The sequence below is a fragment of the Microcaecilia unicolor genome, chromosome 2 (genome assembly GCF_901765095.1).
Source record: "Microcaecilia unicolor chromosome 2, aMicUni1.1, whole genome shotgun sequence".
Lineage (NCBI taxonomy): Eukaryota > Metazoa > Chordata > Amphibia > Gymnophiona > Siphonopidae > Microcaecilia > Microcaecilia unicolor.
In genome coordinates, this window is record NC_044032.1 from 479,154,586 (window position 1) to 479,176,601 (window position 22,016).

The following is a 22,016-nucleotide window of genomic DNA, read 5'->3' on the forward strand; positions in this document are numbered from 1 at the left end:
ATTGATTAGTTGAAATTGAATGAAATAATGCCCTCTATCTTACTGCACCCTTATCTAACAAGGCTTTTACTGTTTGAAATAGTTGCCTAGGTTTATTTAAACTAGTATCAGTACAACAGGACAAATAACCATGCTTAGCTGCTTGTGGTTTATATCAATACACATTTGCCTTCTTCCTCCATTTCTTCCTATCAACAATCAATCTCAACTTCTTCCATACTGTTTCCAAGGCCCAAACTTTATGTCTATACTCATACATATCCTGTAACCCACTCCTCGTGTTTGCCCTGCCGGGCATAGCTTCTACAGATGGGTGCAACAGTATCCAGAGCATCACTATCACTAGTACACCATTGTTCATACAACTTCCCTACTTTTCCTCATATGTTCCGGTGCTCTCTCTCAAAATTTCCATCTCCCATCTATTAAGATCTATTCTTCCTCTCAATTCATTCCACAACACTTTCTGACCATAAGCCTCATTAAAGCAAAAGAGCTTCTGACTTCACATGAGTTAAATGGCTTCATTTGAGGCACTGCACATAAACAGGGAAAAATAATATCCATTTATTATAAAATGACTCACAGATTTTGAAAGCTTGGAATAAGGTGCTGGCATTCTCTAAAGTGGCTCATGGTTCTGTTGATGATAGGGGCTGTCTACAGACAGAAAAACAGTAGGAAAAGGACTGAGAGGCCTATGGAACAATGGAGTTTTACTGAAGTAAGTCATTGCAAGTTTTGAGTTTATGTTCCTTACTTAGATGTTATATTTTGTTGCTCACAGGACAGTCTAGATCAGCAGTTCTCAACCCAGTTCTCGGGACACACCCAGACAGTCAAGTTTTCAGGATATCCAAAATGAACATGCATGAGATAAATCTGCATGCACTACCACAATGTTTTGCCATGTGACGGGTTGCTGGTTCAACTCCTGAACCATGTTTATTACACCCTGGGTGAATTAAACCGGTTGACTGCAATCTGGAAAATTTATGCCACCTGGTCCATTTTTCTCTCCTTCCCTTTCCCATATAGCAGCTCTCTCTCTCTCTCTCTCTCTCTCTCTGGACATCATACAAACATAAGCAATGTTAATATTTGGATGTTTTTATCCTGGCTTTTCATCCTATTATATTCCCTTTGATATTCTCTCTTCTGTGCTTTTGTACGAATTGCCAAGCTTCTATGGTTTCCTTATGTTTCTGGAAGCTGAAGCAACATGTTGGTGCAAGATGTGCGATGATGACATCTAAGACAATTTGTTGCAGTCAAGGCTGGCTTTAGTAAATGTAGGGGCCTTTTGCAAAAATTAGAGAACAGACATCCTCCAGAAACAGGGGGTGTGTGTTACAGGCAAGAAAAGGAATTTCACTGAATAACAGCCATAACCGAGGGAAGAGAGAACTTGTGAGCCATACTGGTCATAATTGAGGTCACTAGCCAGTCATGGCACATGACCCACAGATTGGCTGAGCAGCAAAAAAGAGGTGCAGACCCGACACATAAAAACAGCATACAATTTTCCTCTAACTGCTCAACATGGCCATGTTTCGCCCTCACAAGGGCTGCGCCAGGGGCTTAACATAAAACTGTAAAATAAATAAATAAATGGCCATCAGATAATGTGATTTAACAACAACAACAAAAAAAATCCCACAACTTAATACACCCTAAGGGTCCTGTTTACTAAGCCGCACTATAGGTGCGCTAGTGTTTTTTTTAAGCTCGCGCTAACGCTAAAGACACGACAACAACACCTCATTCTGAAATATGGAACAACCAAAATTACATACCCAGCAGGAGAGTCCAATGTTTTCCCTGTCTGGTTAGTGCTAAAAATATAAATAATTAAGGGGTCTGTTTACAAAGGCGTGCTGAAAAATGGCGTGTGGTAGTGTAGGCGCAGGTTTTGGGCACGTGCCGATCCATTTTTTAGCGCGCCTGTATAAAAGGCCTTGTTTTTCGCCAAAAATGGACGTGTGGCAAAATGAAAATTGGCGCGTGTCCATTTTGGGTCTGAGACCTTACCGCCAAGCCATTGACCTAGCGGTAAAGACTCACGCGGTATCCGGGCGGTAATGACCCATGTGCGCCAAATGCCACTTGGTGTGCGTCCATTACACGTGTCTGAAAAAAAAATATTTTGCAGATGTGCATATCGGACGCGTGCCAAAAATTAAATTACAGCAAGAGCCACGCGGTAGTTGGGTGGTAACTCCATTTTGGCGCACGTAGACGCTTACGCGGCTTAGTAAAATGGCTCCAGAATAAATTAAAAGGATCCAATAAAACAGCCAAAATACATGAGAACATACCCCAATATGACAAAACAAAAAGTATAACAAAAGATAAATATTGATCAGAGCAGCACACAGAAAAAAAAAACTCACTCTCAGTGAGTTCTCTTTTCCAAGCAGCAGCAGACTGACAAACAGGCCCCTCAGATGCAAATAACTGGCTGGGGTCAAAGTTAACCTTTACATGTTTCCTTCCTCTGCACTCAACCCCCCCCCCCCCCCCTTTATTTATAAAACTTAATCTTTAAATGCAAGTCACATTTTTCATAATATTAAAAAGATGTATACCTTCGGCTTAAACATATATCAAAAACTGATTTTAAAATTGTGCATACTTATTTTTAAATGCTGCCTGTTCATTCCAAAATGCTAAAAAGTCAAAAATCCTCCAATTTGAAAACTGAAAGTGGCATATAAAAGCCCACCTTCCAATCAGATGACACGCTGAAATTTGGAATTTTAAACCTTAACATCAGCTCAAAGAAAGCTGCAATTTTGGCCGGAGGGGCTTCTGTGTTTCAATGACATCATTATGCATTTCAAAGTTAGGGCTGCAAAGGCACCAAGCAGAAACCTTGTATAAACACTGGGAAAATAAAAGATCATTACAATGAGCATAGATTAAATATAAAATCAATTAGGGTTTTTTTTTTTTTTTTTTACTAAGCTTCGGTACTGTTTTTAGCTCATGGTAGAAATCAGCTGGTGGTAACTTGGCATTTACTACCAGCTGATTTCTACCGCAAGCTAAAAACGCTACTGTGGCTTAGTAATAGACCCTCTAAATAAGTTAGCAGAAAACCATAGATTAATAAAATAAATACAGAGACATGTATAAACACCATTAGATCTTATAAAATCATGCTTCCAAACATATATTAATATTTATATATTGTTAATATAATAGTAAAATACAAGGAATAAATCATAAAAATATATAAATACACTATAAAATTATAATAAACAATGTAAAAATGTATTATGGATGAATAGATTAAAAACTATACATATATATAATAAAACTAATATGTTATTACTATGTCAGACATAAACCATTAATAAACTTGATGCATATGAATCATAAATATGTATTACATTGAACCAAACATTGTTAATCAATCAAAAAGAAACTATATGAAGACATTAACCCATAAATAATATAAAAACAAATAATACCATAAATAATACTGTAAATATATACCCCCCCCCCCCTCCCGTTTACAAAGCTGCACTAGTGGCTTTGTTATTTTTGACACTTAAAATACTTGCTCTGATTAAGGAAAGTTTTTAGCCAATGATGAAGAGTAAATCATGTGTGATTAATATAGTTCTACAGGTTTTTGGACCTGGAGCTCTTTGAGGTTTTTTCCCTTCCTTTTCAGTTACAATTAATATATTTTCTCTATCTGAATATTTGTCAATTGTTTTTATTATGTGTGTAGTAAGTGCCATGCAGCAATTTTCTAATATATTTTAGAACGAATAACATTTTGACAGATTTTCTAGGTGGTTTGGATGGGAGGCGTAAAGTGGGGGATTGTCATATGCTATATCTTCCCTTTATCCTATCTACCATGTCACTCTTGAAGATGATCAGTTAAATTTGGGTTCTGTGTCAAACTGACTTTTGGGTTGGGGAAAACAATGCAAGCCTGACTTCCTATGGGAGTAATGAGAATCACTGGGAATGACTGGCAACCTGCCTGAAAAAACCAAGGCAGCTAAAGGGCTGCATATGAACTTTCCACCAGGAGGACATTGTCTTCGTTCCAGTATTCTCATACTAGCTCTACATCCTTCCTTCTCATTTTCTCTTCTAAAGAAGCAGATAGGTATTTGCCTCTTGTACAGATCTAGAAACACTCCAGCAATTTCACTTAGCCATCCATAAACTTTAGTAGTTAAGCTACTTTGCCGTAACACAATACACTCTGGGATCATTTTCAAAGAGTTTAGACTCCTAACGTTCAGATTTAGGTGCACATTTTCGAAGCAGACGGGCCTTTCAAAATGGCCACAAGAATGTCCACCTGCTGAAAACATCAAAATCGCGATTTTCAAAAGGCAGAATTTGACATTTTACACTGCAGTTCATCCGAATAGCAAGGAAGCGTGTTGCAGGCATGTTTTGGGTGGGACTTGGGTGGGCTAAATGTCAAGACATCTTTCAGTGATAACGGAATGTGACGAAATGTCCAAGTGAAAAAAGAAGGATGTTTTTATCTAGACCTGTTTCAGCCACATCCAGGGTACTAAAAGGTGTGCTGATTGAGCAGCTGACCACTGGAGGGATAAAGGCATGACCCCTCCTTATTCTCCCAGTGGGCAATGAACCCCTCCCACCCGCCTAAGAAGTGAAAGTGACAGTGGATACCAGGCGCTATGATAGCATCGGGTATTATGGCTATTCCTAATAGAGTAGCAAGCAAGTATGAGTAGCCGCCTAGTTGTTCAGTGCAGTGGACTTTGAACAATGGGACCGAGGTGCAACTCCCACTTTAACTCTTATTTCTTTACAAATATGTGAGTTCTCCTGGCACATTGAAATACCTACTGTACCTGAATTTATAAGACACCTGCAAGCATCATGACTATTATAGTGGTGTACATTTAGATACAGTAGGATTTTATCTGTTCCTGGAGGGCTCATAATCATAGGTGTCAGAACGGGGGGGAGCCATAGATGTCATGGCATCCCCAACATTTTCCTTCTCTCTTGCAAGGTTTTTTTTTTTTTTTAACTTCTTCCCCAGGGTGGCAATGCTACTGCTAGCATAATGCAAGAAGCATCGCAGCCACCGGCACAGAGTCTTGAGCATCAGGACATGTACAAAGCCTGTGGGCTTCTAGCTCATATGACACAGGAAGTTCAGAGGGCGTGGGAGCTGGAAGTCCATGAGTATGTGCCGATGCTTTATGCCTCACACTGACAGAATTAATGCCTCTTCTCATGCTGACTGTAGCGTTGCCGCCCTAGGGGAGGAGATAAGAAAACACCACATGGCGGAATGGGGAACGAAGAAGGATACTGTATTCCATAGCCCCCCTGTGGGGGTAGGGAAGAAGAGAAATGCTGGAGACCACTGGGATGGAGGAAGGGAAGTGGAGAAATGCTGCATAGTGAAGGGGGGAGAAGGAGGGAGTGAGATATTGTAGATGATAGAGGAGCGATGTGAGAAATATGCTGCAAACCATGGGGGGAAGTGGAAGAGAAATGCTGCACATCATAGAGTGGGAGAAGGGAGAGAGAGATGTTACAGATTACGGGGGGGGGGGGGGGGGGGCGGGGTGAGAGATGTTGGAAACCAGGGAGAGGGAGAGGGAGAGCAGTAGGGAAGGAGATAAATTCTGTATACCCTGGGTTGGGAGAGGGGCAATGTGAGAAATGCTGGAGATCATGGCGGAAGGGGGAAAGGATGAAGGGAAGAAGAAGGAGAGAAATAATGGACACTATGGGGGGAGGCTGGAAAGGAGAGAAAAGATGGACACCATGGTGAGAGGACTGTGGGATGCAAGGGAAGTGGAGATGCTGGACCTTGGGGCAAAAATGGGGGTGGGGTTGGGAAGGTGTTGATGGCGGAGCTTGGACACCCTCTAAAAAAAAAGTATTCCACTGTCCATGCTCACAAGAACATATAATAAAGAAATTAAGATGGGATTTGTACTTCGGCCCCGTTGTTTAAAGTCCACTGCAGTGACCACTAGGTTGCCCCTCTGCGTCAGAGAGATGTCAGTGTGGCCATTTTTATACCAATGATGCCAGACAGACGTTTTTGTGCCTGTTTTTTTGGCGCTCCTATTTTGGACATTTCAGGTTGGAAAATGGCTGTTCATTTTGGACACTTTCAGTGCAAGAATGTCCTTCTCATGTATTTTTGAACAGGAAACCCCGTTTCTCCTTTTCAAAAATGGCTATGAGATGAACTTTTTTTTTTACATTATGAACATGACATCTCAATTCTGACTTGAACGTTTTTTTGAAAATGCCCCTCATAGAGGGGCATTCTTGAAAGAAACATCCAAATCAGAATTTGGACATTTTACAAACACGTCCAAGTTCCGAATCGAGAAGAAGGTCATTTTCGAAAAAGATGGACGTCCATCTTTTGTGTTTGAAAATACCATGGAAGTCCTGTGATTTGGACGTTTTGATTTTCGACCATTTTCGAAAAAATACATCCATTGGGATGTAGGAGGAGCCAGCATTTTTAGTATACTGGTCCCCCTGACATCCCAGGACAGCAATGGGGCACCCTAGGGGGCACTGCAGTGGACTTCATAAAATGCTCCCAGGTACACAGCTCCCTTGGGTTGTGTGTTGAGCCCCCCCAAAACCCATTACCCCCAACTGTACACCACTACCATAGCCCTTACGGGTGAAGGGGGCAACTATATGTGGGTACAGTGGGTTTCTGGTGAATTTTGGAGGGCTCACAGTTTCCTCCACAATTGTAACAGGAAGGGGGAGTTAAGAGCCTGGGTCCACCTGTCTGCAGTGCACTGCACCCACCACTAGACTACTCCAGGGACCTGCATGCTGTTCTAATGGACCTGAGTATCTGAGCTGGCATAGAGACTGGCAAGTAATGTTCTTCAACACACTTTTGGGGGGTAGGAGGGGGTTAGTGACCACTGGGGAAGTAAGGGGATGTCATCCCTGATTCCCTCCAATGGTCATCTGGTCATTTGGGGCACCTTTTTGTGCCTTATTCGTAATAAAAACAGATCTAGCTCAAAACATCTAAGTTTTAGTGCTGGACGTTTTTGCTTTGTTCCATTATGGCTGAAAGACGTCCAAGTCTTAGGAACGCCCAAGTCTCGCCTTGAACATGCCCCCTTGATATTTTGATGTCCTTCTGACGGACTTTAGAGAAAGACGGCCAAAATGGTTTCAATTATACCGATGTGGACATTTCTGTGAGATGGACGTCCAAATGACAATTTATGTCACTTTTTGGACGTATATCTCTTTCGAAAATGAGCCTGTTAGGCTCCTAAATTGGCCTCCTTGAAAATTTACCAGGGCCGTATGCCTAAATTTATGCACCTAGTTTCACTAAACTCCTAAATTTAGTATCTTTAAAAGTCGATGACAACAGGATGGATTTAGGGTGAGGAAAAATGGTTGTAAGCTTAGCACTGATTTTCAGCACTAGGCATCTAAAATAGACTTTTTAAATATGTGACCATCCCTGGGAAAACATTACTAAAGTCGCAGACCCATAATGTTGAGAATGGGTTACATTTTTGAAATTCTGTAACTTTTTAATTTTTATTTTCACGTAAAAGGATGGAGCTTGGATTGTTGTATTACAAATTGCTCTAATAGAATTCTTTAAAACCTCATGTTTTGTTTCTGGTGATTTTAGTCATGTTTTTCCAGAAACGGTCACATATAGGCAATAAATGGCAGGCCTAAATTTAAGAACACAGGGGTCGAAATTCAGCCAATGGTGATCAGCATTTGCGAAAACACCAGCTGCTGCGGTTAAAAATATACTTGATATTCAGCGTATGCATCCAGATATCAACTGGTACTGAATATCGGATAATTAGCACTGACCAGCACTGGTATTTTGTTAGTGGTGACATTCAAACCACAAACCAGAGAGCTAACTGGCCAAATTGTTAGGAACACCTAAATCCTGCCCACAACACACCCCCGGCACCTCTCCCCCCTTGTGATTTGGACACACTTCAGATGAACTGCATAGAAAAGCATCTTAAAATGGGTTTTGAAAATAGCGATTTGGACATTTGGGGTGGGGGGACATGCAAATGACGCTTTGTACCGCTAAAATGAAGCCATGGACATTTATGCCTGCTCAGGAGCAGCTGTAAAATATTCAAGTATAAATCACCACTCCGCCTGCACTCTGCCCAAAATCTACCCCTAAATATGCCTACACAGATTTGCATAGATGTATGTACATTCTTGTCACTGTGCATACTTTTTACACAGGAGCCAATTTTATGAGCAGCATTTAACATACGAATACATGCATATAAGAATGAAAAGGCCTTTATTAAATTACTCCCAGTAAGTCCAATCAGGATTAAAATAACTGCATGGATTAAAACTACTTTCCAAACTTTCATTTTTAGATTGCATAAATGACACTATCTGGTCAATATACAAAACGATTTAACTAGCCAGAAAAGCCGCTGACTAGTTAAATCACTTGTTCGGGGCTATCCGCTAATTTTCAGCAGCACTTAACCGGTTATCATCACTGAAAATTAGCAGTTAGCGCCTAAGTGAAAGGAATCCTGGTCAGAAAGAATGGATCCTCAGAAGCTTAGCAGAGATTGGGTGGCAGCACCGGTGGTTGGGAGGCGGGGCTAGTGCTGGGCAGACTTCTACGGTCTGTGCCCTGAAAATGGTAGATACAAATCAAGGGCCGTGGATGGGGTTTATATGACTGTATTCAGTTTGAGAGACTGCCCAGAAATTTTTCTAGCAGTCAGTTAAGTACCCATGAAAGCTTAATTTGATTAAAATAAGAGAATACAAGTGGGATACTTAATAGAGGTTTTTGAGCCAGTGATGATCAGGCAGTGCTCCCTAACATTGTATAACAACACAAGGAGCACTTGCCAGGATTGAGGCTTTTCCTCTATAATTAAAGTATAATTCATATTTGACGCTATCTATATTTATATAGGAGTCTAATGTTGTATGTGAGCTAATATATGATTGATTTGACTGCCTATTGCTCCATTTGGATTATCATTAGGAGATACAAATCAAGGTCAGATATATATATAAAGTAGCGCATATGAGTTTATCTTGTTGGGCAGACTGGATGGACCGTACAGGTCTTTTTCTGCCATCACCTACTATTTTACTATGTATGTAAGTGAAAAAAAAAAAAAGCTATTTTGGAGGTTTTCCAGGGAGGTGGCGTCAGCAGCTGGCCAGTTAAAAGTCGATATTCAACATTTAACCAGCAACTGCATAAATGGGACCTCACAGAACACAGTCCTATCTTTGGGGCCCTTTACCAAACCTTGATAAAAAAATTGCCTTAGTGTGTGCTTACACGGGTCATTCCCGCGCGCTAAGCCCATTTTTACCACATAGGTAAAATGGTCGGATTTCTGAGTTTTGCTATTAATGGCCACAAACTAACTTTCCCATTAGTGCTTAAGCACCTGACACCTATTGAGCAGGCAGTAAGGACTCACGCACTAACCACATGCTAATCTGTTAGCGTGCAGTAACATAGCTGCGTTAACCGATTAGTGCAGAACACATCCCTGCACTAAAATATTAATTCTATTTTTCAACAGGTGGGAAGTGCACGCTGATACCAAAATTACCATGGGATGCCTCAATGCACCCAGCATGTGTTAGTGCTTACAGCAGCTTATTAAAAGGACCCCTATTTGCGGTAACCCATAGCTGCTTAAGTTCTGAATATGACTTAACTGGCCATGGGGTCCTTTTACTAAGGTGCGCCGAAAAATGGCCTGCGCTGTTGTAGGCACGTGTATTGGATGCACGCAGGTCCATTTTTCAGCCTGTTGGCCAAAAATGGATGTGCGGCAAAATAAAACTTGCACGCGTCCATTTTGGGCCTGAGACCTTACCACCACCCACTGACTTAGCGGTAAGGTCTCATGCGTTAACCGGGCAGTAATCGTCAGTGCGTGTATAATGCCAACTACTACCCAGTTAGCGCCGCATGCCAGAACTTTTCCGGGGCGCGAATAAAATGAAATTACCGCCTAGGCCATGCGGTAGTTCAAAATTGATGCGCATAGGACACGCGCACGCACCTACACAGCTTAGTAAAAGGGCCCCTTTATTTTTTAGCAGTGATGGGAAGTGCGCACTGATGTCAAAATTACCACGGGATGCCTGAGCGCACCCCGCGGTAAGGCATTTAAGCTGCAATAAGCAGGTGTTAGTGCTTACCGCAGCTTATTAAAAGGACCCCTACATGCGGTAACCCACAGCTGCTTAAGTTCTGAATATGACTTAACTGGCTATGTGTTAGCCAGCTCTGCATAAACTGAATATTCAATGCCAAAGCCTGGACATGGCTGGGTAGCAAATATCCGGGAATATTTCCGGCAGCGGTTAGCAAAATGTTCACCACTGTTGACTGACTATTGATCCCCTATATTGCCACTTGGCCTTTTTTGCTAAGATGTAAGGTCTGAGTCAAGGGTGAATGAGGGTCCATCTTGGCCTGTACGATACAGGGAGTACAACAGAGGGGGTGAACACCCTGCCATCCAACCCCAACGAGGGGGTACAAGCTATGCCTGCTCTGCAATGCCTTGGGTGAATCTCTTTATAAAGGCAGTTTATAAATCCCAATAAATAAACACAAACGTACATCTGTAAAGGCACTGGCCAAGTGAGTATTAACCTCTTGTTAAATCTCACTACCCAACAGTAGTACACTCCAGTATGTTTGCTGTCCAGCATAACCAGGTTTTCACTGATTTATAGGGAATTGTTCTTTTGGTTAGCCATTCACCCTGTCACAGTATGCACATATAGTTTACCTATATATTAATTAGTGGCTTAAAAATGTATCTTAAACATTTGTTCAGCAGGAAAACATCTGCGTGGTTCAATGCTGCACAAAACCTAGGTGTGTACATGTGTTTCCAGCTGGGGATGCAGTGTGGGTGGCACAGCTCATTCTCAGGGGCAAGGAGAGAGAAGTAGTACCAATTAGACCATATCTAATAGAAACTGAGAGCCTGGGAAAAATGGCAATTAGGAGACAGATGAATTTGCAGAGAAGGAGGTGAAGCTGCCAATCTCTGGCACACTCAGTCCACCCTTCAAAGGTAAATACAACCGGAGGAGACAGCACAATTAAATGTTGGCAAAGAAAAATGTTATGAGGAGTTAGAAAAAGGAATCCTTGTAGGTTATTATACAGACGCTGGGACCATAAGAAAAAGCCAAATAATGAAATGAGCTGCTATCACTAGAAACGTTTCTTTTGATACCAGCTCAATTAAATATGATTCAAATGACAGTTACGATACTTATTTTGAATGGTAGAATCCTTGCAAAATTACAAACTTTACCACTAAAACACTTAAGGCCACCTCCTTAAGGCAGAACTATGTGAGAAGATCATCAAATTCTTCCATATGAATTTGTATTATGCACAAATCATCAATGAGCCGATTTGTATGGTTCTTCAGCTCATTTACTAGGCTCTATGACAGCTCCAGATATTATGGCCACACCTAAGAAAAGCAAGTGGATGGAGTAGCCTAGTGGTCAGTGCAGTAAACAGGATCTTGCCAGATACTTGTGACCTGGACTGGCCACTATTGGAAACAGGATACTGGGCTTGATGGACCTTCAGTCGGTCCCAGTATGGCAATGCTTATGTTCTTATAACAATGGCATCCAAGGTCAATTCACACTTTCAACTTCCTTCTGGAACACAGAAATACCTTTTGTACCTAAATATATAGTTGACCTGCAAGCCTGAGGACTATCATAGTAACCGACCTTTAGGTACAGTGGGTTTTCTCTGTTCTTGGAGGGCTTATCATCCAATATGAAGGGGTTCTAAAATGGCCCTCCTGATGTAGCTTTTCATGTTCCAAAGTACAACACTAGTATTCTGTCCTTTCCCCAAAGAAATACAGACTATGATGTCATCAGCTAAAGCCTGCAAGGCCCAGCTAGTCTACCCGATTTCCACTCCTGCTTACTGCAAACTGCATAAAAAGTTTAAGAATTCTGTGCACAATATTTTAAAATTCTGCATATTTTATTTATCAAAATAAGGTCACACAAGCACTGTTTCTGAGTAATTTAAACTTCTCAACAGAAAAGCTCTTACTCCAAGATGCATAATTTTAAAGATTTTGGTGCAGATTTTTCCCCAGGAGTACGGACATACTGCACCACAGCTAGGGCTTTTGGTTCTCAGCAGTTTTTGTTTTGGCAATCCACTGAGTCTAAGGGCAGCTCTGAGCTACAGGCAGTGCCAACTTACTGCAGCTGCCAATACTTGCAGCAACAAATTATGAACACAGCCATGTTGCCACATGTGTCAGAAGTTGGGAAGGGATGGGATTCTGGTGTTGCTTGGGTCCCCTTGGCCTCTGCAAATTACCAACTGAAAATTCCTAACCACAAAGGTAATAGATCACTCTTGCACATATTCTCTCCTTCTCTCCCCCCCCCCCAGCTCAACACCTCTTCAGCACTATCTCCTCCTCCCACCTCATCCCTCCTTCAACACTCTGTCAACTTGTCTGCCCCTCCTTAACATGTGTTTCCTTATCCCATCTCCCCCAACTTATCTCCCTGCCACACAGAGGTCTCCTTATCTCATGTATCCCCAGCTCATTCTGCCACACACGGTGCTTATCTTCTGATTTCCCCAGCTTATCTCCCCCACCATATATGTCCCCAACTCCCGGTCATGTGTACCCCAACTCATTCCCCTTCAAACATCCCTTTACCTTCTGTCTACCTCAGTCTATTTCCTCACACTTGTCCCCTTCCCAGTAGGCATAATTTGGGGTGGGCATGGAGTGGTAGTTGCCCCCATATGTTGTAGAAGTTAATATTGAATTGGCCCCTCCTCCTCCCACTAACAATATGTCCGCCTTGCCATTTGCTTTCCCCTCAAAATAAGCAGGCAAGCACACCAATATCCTTTCCCCATAAGTCCCCTACTGCCTTCTACACCAGCTCACTCCCCTCCCCCCACATATCCTCTAGCCCTTGTTCATTCACCCTTCCCCACCCATTTCCATCCTTTTACCTGCTGTTTCTTCCCACACATAGCCTTTTACCCCATCTCCCCCGTTGATGTTTCTCCCAGCTCATCTTCCCCTCCCCTTCCTTTCAGTCCCTCACAATCAAGTAAGCACCTCTATTGGACCGGCACAATCATCATCTGGTTCTTCAAAATGTCAGCTGTGCGAGCACACAAAAACTTGTGCTGTTCTAAAAGTCTCACGAGAACAGAACGTGACTTCGGTATCACATGGGTCACCCTCTACCAGAGCTGCACAGTGCAGGAACAGAATGGCACCAGCTTGCTTTCAGTCAGTGGTTCTACATCCTGCCAGCCTCTGAATTTCTTTGCAGAAATAGATCAATCCTGTGCAATTTATGTGCACTGCGCATAACTCCCCCAGGAATAAGGTCCTGTTGCAATTCCACACAGCCTACTTGATCTCAGCCTCTACCTTCAGCTCCTTGAAACTAAGGATTCTCTGTGCTTGCCTCAGATTTTCTTGAATACTCTTACTGTTTTCGTCTTCATCAGCTCCTTTGAGATGCCGTTCCATATATCACCTTTTGTGTGAAGAAATATTTTCTGATCTTACTCTTCAGTATATTTTTTTGAGCCTCGTATCACGGCTTCCTGTTCTAAAATTTTCTTTCCACTAAAAAAAGTTTGCAATTTGTGTAATATTTATACTTCTGAGGTACTTGAACGTCTCTCATATACCCCCTCTCTCCTCTCAGGAATATACACTTAGGGCCCTGCTTACTAAGCTGCGCCGTAGGTGCGCTAATGCTAGAGACACCCTATGGGTGTCTCTAGCGTTAACGCACGCTAATGTTTAACATGCACTAAAATGTTAGTGCGCCTACGTCACGGCTTAGTAAGCAGGGTTCTTAGATCCTTAAGTTTCATTTCATAAGGTCTATGATACAGATTCTGTACCCGAACATACCATTTCTCTGGACCGCTTCTACTCTGTCTATATCCTTTTGGAGAGTTGGCCTACAGAAATGAAAATGATACTCCAGGTGAGTGGATCTACAATTTTTTCATGTCTAGGCACAACCAAATTACACCAGCATTGCCCAGAACTCTAACTCCTCTCAGCTAAGAGGGGCGTAGCCAGACCTCACAGTTTGGGGGCACATTTTGAGTGCCACCTCCCCCCCCCCACCGCCAAGCCTCGCCTCCTCACCCCCCCCCCCCCCCACCTCGCCTCCTTGCTGCTTCCCCTCACCACCTTGTCGCTCCCCCCGCAAAAACAAATACCTTTGCTGGCGGGGGTCCCCAACCCCCGCCAACTGAAGCCTTCTTCAGCGCCAGTCTCCAGCGCAGCCACGTTCGCTGCCCTGTCATACTTTCTTCTTGTTCCTCCTGTGCCCGCGTGCACAGAATAAGAAAAAAAAAACAGAATCAAAAGTTCTGAGGTACTTCCATATAATACCTGAAAAACTAAACAAGTAGCCTTAAAAAATAATCCATGCTCGTACGTGAAGACGATGAAGCTTTTTAATATATTCAGAAACGCTTAAACGAAAAATCAATCGAACCGCCATATTCTGTATTAATTGTAATTTGTGTAATAAAATGCCACACAAACCAAGATACAAAGAATTGCAATAATCCAGATGAGACATCTGTACCAAAAGCGTAAAGTGGGAATCATGAAAAGAGGATCTAAATCAATCTCAACTGTCGCATACCATAAGAAGTTTTTTCCATATTTGATTAACTTGGAATTATATTGCCCCAGGCACAAGTTTAGCAGGCCCATACCCCAATCCAGCCCTGACACCACAGTCTTTTTCATGATCACCCCAAGGTCTCTCTCTCTCCCCTATTTGTGCATCAGTACCCTACTAGTTTATTTATTTATTTTAATTATTAGGATTTATTTCCTGCCTTTTTGAAAGAATTCACTCAAGGCGGTGTACAGTAAGAATAGATCAAATAGAGCAATACACAATTACAGCAGTAAAAATATTCAGATAACAATATATACCACTTACAATGTCAACACAATATGTAATAGAACATTTTAATTGACAGTGTAGGGTATAAGCAAAGATGGAACATATAGATAGGTAAGAGAGTAAGGCCCAGATGCATTAACCAAACGTAAAAAAATCAAAATCGTAAAAGTACTTAGCAAATTTTTAAAAAACGAAGAATGCATTAAAAAAACAGCTCAGAAATGTTCGGTGCGGTATTGAAAAGTACAAGGTATCATACGTCCGTACCGTAATCCCCGTCAGACGGGGGCGGGCCCAAAAGGAGAGAGACGCGAAGGAAGAATGGAAGACAGAGGTGTCAGCTGATCTTCTTGCCCGTGCAGCGCCTTCACATAGAGGTGAGAGGCGCTGCATGGGCCCGGTAAGAGGGAGGGGGGCCCGATGGAGGGGGGGAATGGCGGTGAGGACCCCCGGAGGAGGCGGGGCACAGGGCAGAGGGTGTCAGTCAGGAGGCGGAGCTGTGGGGTTGACAGAGTAGAGAGGAATGGAGGGGGGCCGGCCGGGGCTTCTAAAGTAAGGATTTCTTTGTTTTGCTTTTTAAATTTATAATGTGGGGAGCAGCGGCGACCTCGGACGGGGTGGGGGGGGCAAGGCCGTTCAAACAGGACGCTCCTGACGAACGCCTTTGCCCCCTCCCGGTCCTTTATTTTTTAACTTCTGGATTGCTTGCAGAGGGAGCGGGGAGCAGCGGCGACCTGGGGCGTCAATAAAGGACGCCCCTGGCGCATGTTTTCACCCCCCTTGTTCTTTTTTTTTTTTAGTTCTACATTAGAGTTTTTAGCTGGAGAGCCCTAACGAGAGGTACAGACCTCTCGTTAGATTTCTCGGTGTTTTCCTTCGTTAAACCAATCGGAAAACGTTAGTGCATGTCATTTCAAAAGGGTTTCTACACTAATTGCTCATCTGCATTCCATTTTCGTTAGCTGCTACGGTCCTCGAAAAATGGGCTTTAGTACATGAAACGGTTGGCAATTTCTTCGATAAAGGGTGGTTAAAGGGTTGTTAAAGTTTTGTGCATCTGGGCCTAAGAGGAGTTAGAAAGTAAGATGACTAGTTTAAAGAAAGTTGCACATGAGGACAGAGAGATGATTACTCCCTTCCCCCTTGCCATTAAGGACTTCTGTCTTTCATTTCGGTTCCATAAATGCAAAAACGTTGTGCTTTTGGCAGTTTTGTACTTTACTGCATTAAATCTTAGTTGCCATACATTTGATCATTTATCAAGCTGTCTTAAATCAGTCCTCATATTTTACTCCATCTGGAGTGCTCTCCCAGTACATTATCTGCAAAGAGACAAAAACATTTTTTACCAATTGCTCTGCAATACTATTTACAAAAATATGGAGCAAAACCAGACCTAGACCTGATCCCTGAAGCGCTCCACTGACATCATCTCTTTCCTTGGGGTGAACGACATTTAAAACTACCCTCTGCTGCCTATCAATTCATTTCTAACCCAGTTTACCACCTTAGGACTTCCCATGATGCTACTTAGCTTGATTTACCAGTCTTTTGTGTAATACACTGTTGAATGTTTTTATTGAAGCTTATATTTATGTTTATTTGACTTTTGATACACCGCTCAGTTAATAGGGCAGTGTCCACGCCTGCTCCAGTGTAATAACCGCTTAGGGCCCTGTTTACTAAGCAGCATTATAGGCATGTTAGCGTCTTTAACGCGCATTAACCATGTATGTGCGTTAACCTGTATGTGCCTACAATACCCCTATAGGTGCCTACACGGTTAGCGTGCACGCTAATTGAAGGCACGATAAAAACGCTAACATGCCTTAGTAAACAGGGTGTTTAATCAATTAAATTGATCATATTGGTTTGGCATGACCTTCCTCTACTAGTTTCAAGATGCACCACTATCTTTCCATTTAGCAGTGATTTAATTAAATTTATCCACCCATCAGGGTCAGATAAAATGGCCTGTTCTTACCACTCTTCTCCCTATTTCTATTCTTTCCAACCCAGTGGATGTTGGAAAGAAATTATACACAAGTCCATGGTTTCTTTAGCATACCTACTTTGGTGGAGCACCCCTTCCTCCAGATATGTCCCTCTGCCCTCCCTCCTCCGATCAAGGAGGTGCACACTGAGCAGACCTATGACTATTCCCTGCCCTGGAACAAGAAGATGACATCAAAGGGGGCAAGAGAATGGCAGAGCCAACAGCCAGGCAACTGCTCAGTGTACCCCCCCCCCCCCCCCCCCCGTGCTGTTTGCACCCAGGGTGGACCATCTCCACTGCCCCACCCTTAGCATGCTAGAGCCTATAAAGGGAGCACGGAATTCCAGATCCACATGCAAAGTAATTAGTTAAGGGGCCATTAACAATCATTGATGTTAATTTGCTACCTCTTCAGCAAATTCTATGAGTAAAATATGCACTAATCATTCTGGAACAACAATACACAATGCAACTTCTAACTGTAATGTATCTTTTCATTTAAGAAATGAACTAAGGCTTATCTTCTCAAGAAAACCAATGACTGTTCCATACGTACTAAAAGTTGTTATCTTGCCAACCACTGTAAAGCACAGCATCGTACAACTTTGTATATGTAATTGAATCAATGTAATCTCTAACAACTGTTAAATGTAAGCCGCACTGAACCAAAACTCATTTTGGGTTGTGGGATACAAGCATGAATAAATAAAATAAAAATAATTAGGTTTTACACATGAATCTGCCTATTTTACATACAACTAAAAAGGGGGGGGGGCATGCCATGGGAGGGGTGGGTCAGGGCTACTCCAAAAATGTAGGCGCAGTGTAACAGAATAGCATTTACACCAGGTTTCAGCAGGCGTACACATCCTGAAGCCCAAAGTTGGGCACGGAAATCCGCTACGCACAAATCTGTAAAGTGCATATCCAGGCACTGCACTTAGCATGGATTCTTCCCGGCACCTAACTTTGAGCACCATTTAGCGAATTCAGCCCAAGGTGTTGAAAATATCTGCATGTCTTTCCCTCTGGGGCAATTTAACTATCCGGTATCATTCTGTTACATTTTCAATTTGGCATGGAAGAAAAAAATGGTAAAAAGTCACATTGAGTTCAAAAAGGAGCCGGGATGGATTGGGGGTTTCAGGAAAATACCCCCCTTGCCTAATACTTTTTTCATGGGAGAAGCAGTCCTAGCATCTGTAAGCATAGGAGCCCGCTCTGTGGGTGCTATGGGCAGTGCCGTAGCGAGGGCGGCTGACACCCGGGGCGGTTCGCCGCTGCGCACCCCCCTCGGTGCACACAAGCACCCCCCCCCCCGGAGCACATTCTTGGCGGGAGGGCCGTTCCGTCCCAAGTGCACGTCGCTGGGCGCTGTGTCGGCTCCACTGGTTCCCTGCTCTCTCTGCCCCGGAACAGGAAGTAACCTGTTCCGGGGCAGAGAAAGCAGGGAACCAGCGGAGTCGACACCCACCCAGCGGCGTGCACCCGGGGCGGACCGCCCCACCCCCCCTTCCTACGCCACTGGCTATGGGTGCTTGAGCACCCCCAATATTGAGAAAATTCCATGTATATGTCCAGGGAGGGGTTATTTCCATTGGGCTTAGCACTCTCAATAATTTTGAAAAGTTGGCTCCTATGTCTGCAACATAGAAACACAGCTCCCCTCTACTCTCCTGGGTCTTTTAGTTAAGAGGGATGTAAGACTATGAACCTACATGCGAACAGTGAGCCTGCAAAGAGGTGAGAAAATGTGGGATACAAATGCAATAAATAAATAAACACTGTTTCTTGTAAAGAACCATTTAATGATCTTTCCTACAGTTAAGCTTCCTGGCTCTCTTCCCACCCTGTCCCTGGACAATCACAGCCTATTGATATGTAAATTCCCCAAGCAAACTACTCAAGTGTTGTATCTTAATAAAACTCAGCCATTTCTGGTGAAAGCATGAGGTAAGTAAATCTCAGCAGGTATGGTGTCCACTTTAAATAGAATCTGAGAGAACTTTAAGATGACTGAATTAAAAAAAAACACGCTATAAAACATATTCCAAGTGATAAAAGCCAGGCTTGAAGTCTTTCCTCAAAATTCCTTATTGATGTTTACTACTGACATATTTCAAAGTTGCACTAATTCAACTCCTTTATTTATATGCGCCTGTAGCAGACTGATAGACACCAGTCCCCTTCAACACTGAAACCAACCAGCTCATCTGTGCAACTGAAATGCTAACCTACCCGTTCCAGAGCCTGCAAAGCTGCACAGATAACATAAAAAGTGAAAACACACACACAGGGAAGTTCCCAGCATCAACCTTCCACTCTAACTGCGTGTGAGACACAAGTAAGTGAAACATTTACGCTCTAAAAAGTGGACATCAATCGGTCAACATAATGCCAAAAAAAAACAAAAAAAAAGCCCCGGAGCGGCAGAATACCTGTTTCCTGAGAGCCTCAAAGGCGGCGCTGATGGTGTGAACCCGGGTGCGCTCCCGGGCATTGGCCAGCAGCCTCCGGGTCTGCTGGATGGCTTTGATCTCCGCTGAGACGCCGCCGCCACCGTCCCCCGGCCGCTTCCTAGGCGACGCCGAGGGCTCGGGGCTGCTCTGGTAGCTCGCCCGCTGCTGCTGGGGGGAGGCTTCATCAGCAGGTCGCTGCGGACACAGGACGAGCCGGGAGGGCGGCGGGGGGCTCTGCTCGGGGAAGTGAGCCCGGGTGAGGGGCTGCTGCTGCGGCGGCAGAGCGGCGATGGCGCTCAGCCCGTGGCCCCGGGGCACCGTCTTGCCCTCCGCCGCCTCCCCGGCCTTCAGCTCCACGCGGAAACTTTGCAAAGCCTCTTTGGGTTTCCTTTTCTTGAGCCCATTGATCTCTTTGACGCTGCACAGGGGCTTCCAGCGCCTCTCCTCTAGCATTTGCAGGTTTTTCATTGTAGCTGGCTTTGAAGCGTGTTGTTTTTTGGGGTCAGTCAGCCCTCCTTCCCCCACCCCGTGCCCACCTTCCCCCGACCCCCATCCAACTGCAAAGGCCAAGTGAAGGGGTCTGTGTGTGGGGCGGCTGAGGCGCTCGCCTGGCCCTCACAGTGTCATCTGAAGTCCCTGCCGCATCGCCAGCATTTTTGGGGAATGCACACGGAGATCCATCTGTGTTTGTTTAGCCTCGGCTTACACAGAAGCCCCTGTTAGTGAGATCAGTCAGCACGCCGCCTGTTACAGGGAGACTGACTGCCTCACACACAGCCAAAAAGACCTTCCAGCCTCCCTCAACCGCACAGATGAGCTGAGGTTTGGGTTTTTTTTTTTTCTTTTTAAAGAAACAGGACACAGATTTTTCAACAGCTCTGCTGCCAGTTTCCTTTGTTCGTCTATCTATATAGATATATAAAGAGAGAGAAAGAGAGATTATATAATGTACTGTAGATGATCGGAAATAGATATTGGCGTGTTTGCACAGATTGTCAAATACACACGTACAACATCTACTTACAAGATGCTGGAGGGCTCTCTGTCACTTTTACCAGATTTGAAGTACCAAAGAATCATGTGGGATCCTCAAATCAAAAGCAATGACAAGTCATTAAAAAAAAAAAAAGTTAGCATGCAATGCAAACATGTAAAACAGGTTTGGAAATGGGATGGGGTGCTGTAAGGATACAAATTAAAACCAGATTAAAAAAAAAACTACATGAGAAGGGAGGGTAAATATGAGTATGGAGATCTGTTTGTTTTGTTACTGGAACAAATTGCATATTTTCTCCTCTGTGTAGCTAGGATGGCGTGGAGGACAGTGGCCAGTAGTGGTCCATTTTATTTTGGCCAGGGCTTTCCTCTTGGGGCTTTGAATGCCGCCTCACTGGCTCTCGCTCACTGACAGGCGGAACTGGTTAGTGCACTGATTTTGCTTGGAAGTGTCTGACAAGCTCAGCTGAATTTCTCAACCAGCCCTTCCACAATACCCGCAGTACTTGGTCAAAGGCCAGCACAGGAGGCAAAGAGGGCATGCTGTCTGGTCATTTTCCCTATCATGGACTGCTCGAGGCTTCCACGCACGATAGCACACTTCGAAGAAGGCAAATCTGGACTGCCAACATTTTGCTCACTTTTATTATTAATATATTATGCAAATATACAAAACCCCCTTTTTTGCAGTGCCCTCTCTACAAAATGCGAGGCAACACTTTCAGAAGCTGCAAAATACACTGTAAAACTCACTGCAGTATCTGGATTATGCATTGTGGGATTGGGGCCAGCCCCACTGTAAAGCCTTAGGGCCCTGATGGCGAACCTATGACACGCGTGTCAGCACTGACACGCATAGCCATTTTCGATGACACGCGGCGCCGCCGCCGCAGCCGCAGTGTGGTCCGCCCTCCCTCCTCGCTCCCGGAAACTAACCTTAAAGCCTCCTTTCACGTCGCAGCAAGCAGCAGCAAGGCAGGCCACTCCTTCCTTCCGTGTCCTGACCTCGCCTGACGTAACGTCCGCGAGGGCGGAGCACAGAAGGAAGGAGGAGAGGTCTGGCCTGCTGCTGCTTGCTGCAATGTGAAAGGAGGCTTTAAGGTTAGTTCCGGGCCCGGTAGCGGGTGGAGGGGGGGCCCGGCGACCTCGGGTGGGCAGCGATCTCGGGTACGGGGGGCCTGGGGGTGGTCCTAGTAGCAGTGATTTTTCTTGAAGTGACACACCACCCGAGTTATGCTCGGTTTTTTGGTGAATTTTGACACACCAAGCTCAAAAGGTTGCCCATCACTGCCTTAGGGCATCACCCACTCAGTCTCCCAAAGAAAACTCCACCCACTGAGTGATTGTTTCAACCAGAAAAATAATTGTACTGCTGTCAAAAATCAACAAAACAGCACAGAAAAATCCAACACACGATGTGACCTGTATAATAACTACAGACTATTAATTCTAAACACATTAGAATTAATAGTTTGTAGTAATTATACAGGTCACTCCACAAAAATTCACAGATCAAAGCAAAAATATATCAAATTCACATAAAATCATTTCTCCAG

General features: G+C 43.8%; 1 protein-coding gene across 1 annotated transcript in view; it reads right to left on the reverse strand.

Moving 5' to 3' along the window:
• The window catches only part of ATOH8 (atonal bHLH transcription factor 8), a 111,631-nt gene extending 91,096 nt beyond the window's left edge, over window positions 1-20,535 (reverse strand). The window contains exons 1-2 of the mRNA XM_030191068.1: window positions 20,489-20,535; window positions 19,444-20,370 (exon numbers count right to left, since the gene is read on the reverse strand). Of these exons, the coding sequence (XP_030046928.1) occupies window positions 19,444-19,932 (489 nt within the window). The 5' untranslated portion in view covers window positions 19,933-20,370; window positions 20,489-20,535. The remainder of the gene's footprint in view (window positions 1-19,443; window positions 20,371-20,488) is intronic.
• Between the last annotated feature and the right edge of the window lie 1,481 nt (window positions 20,536-22,016).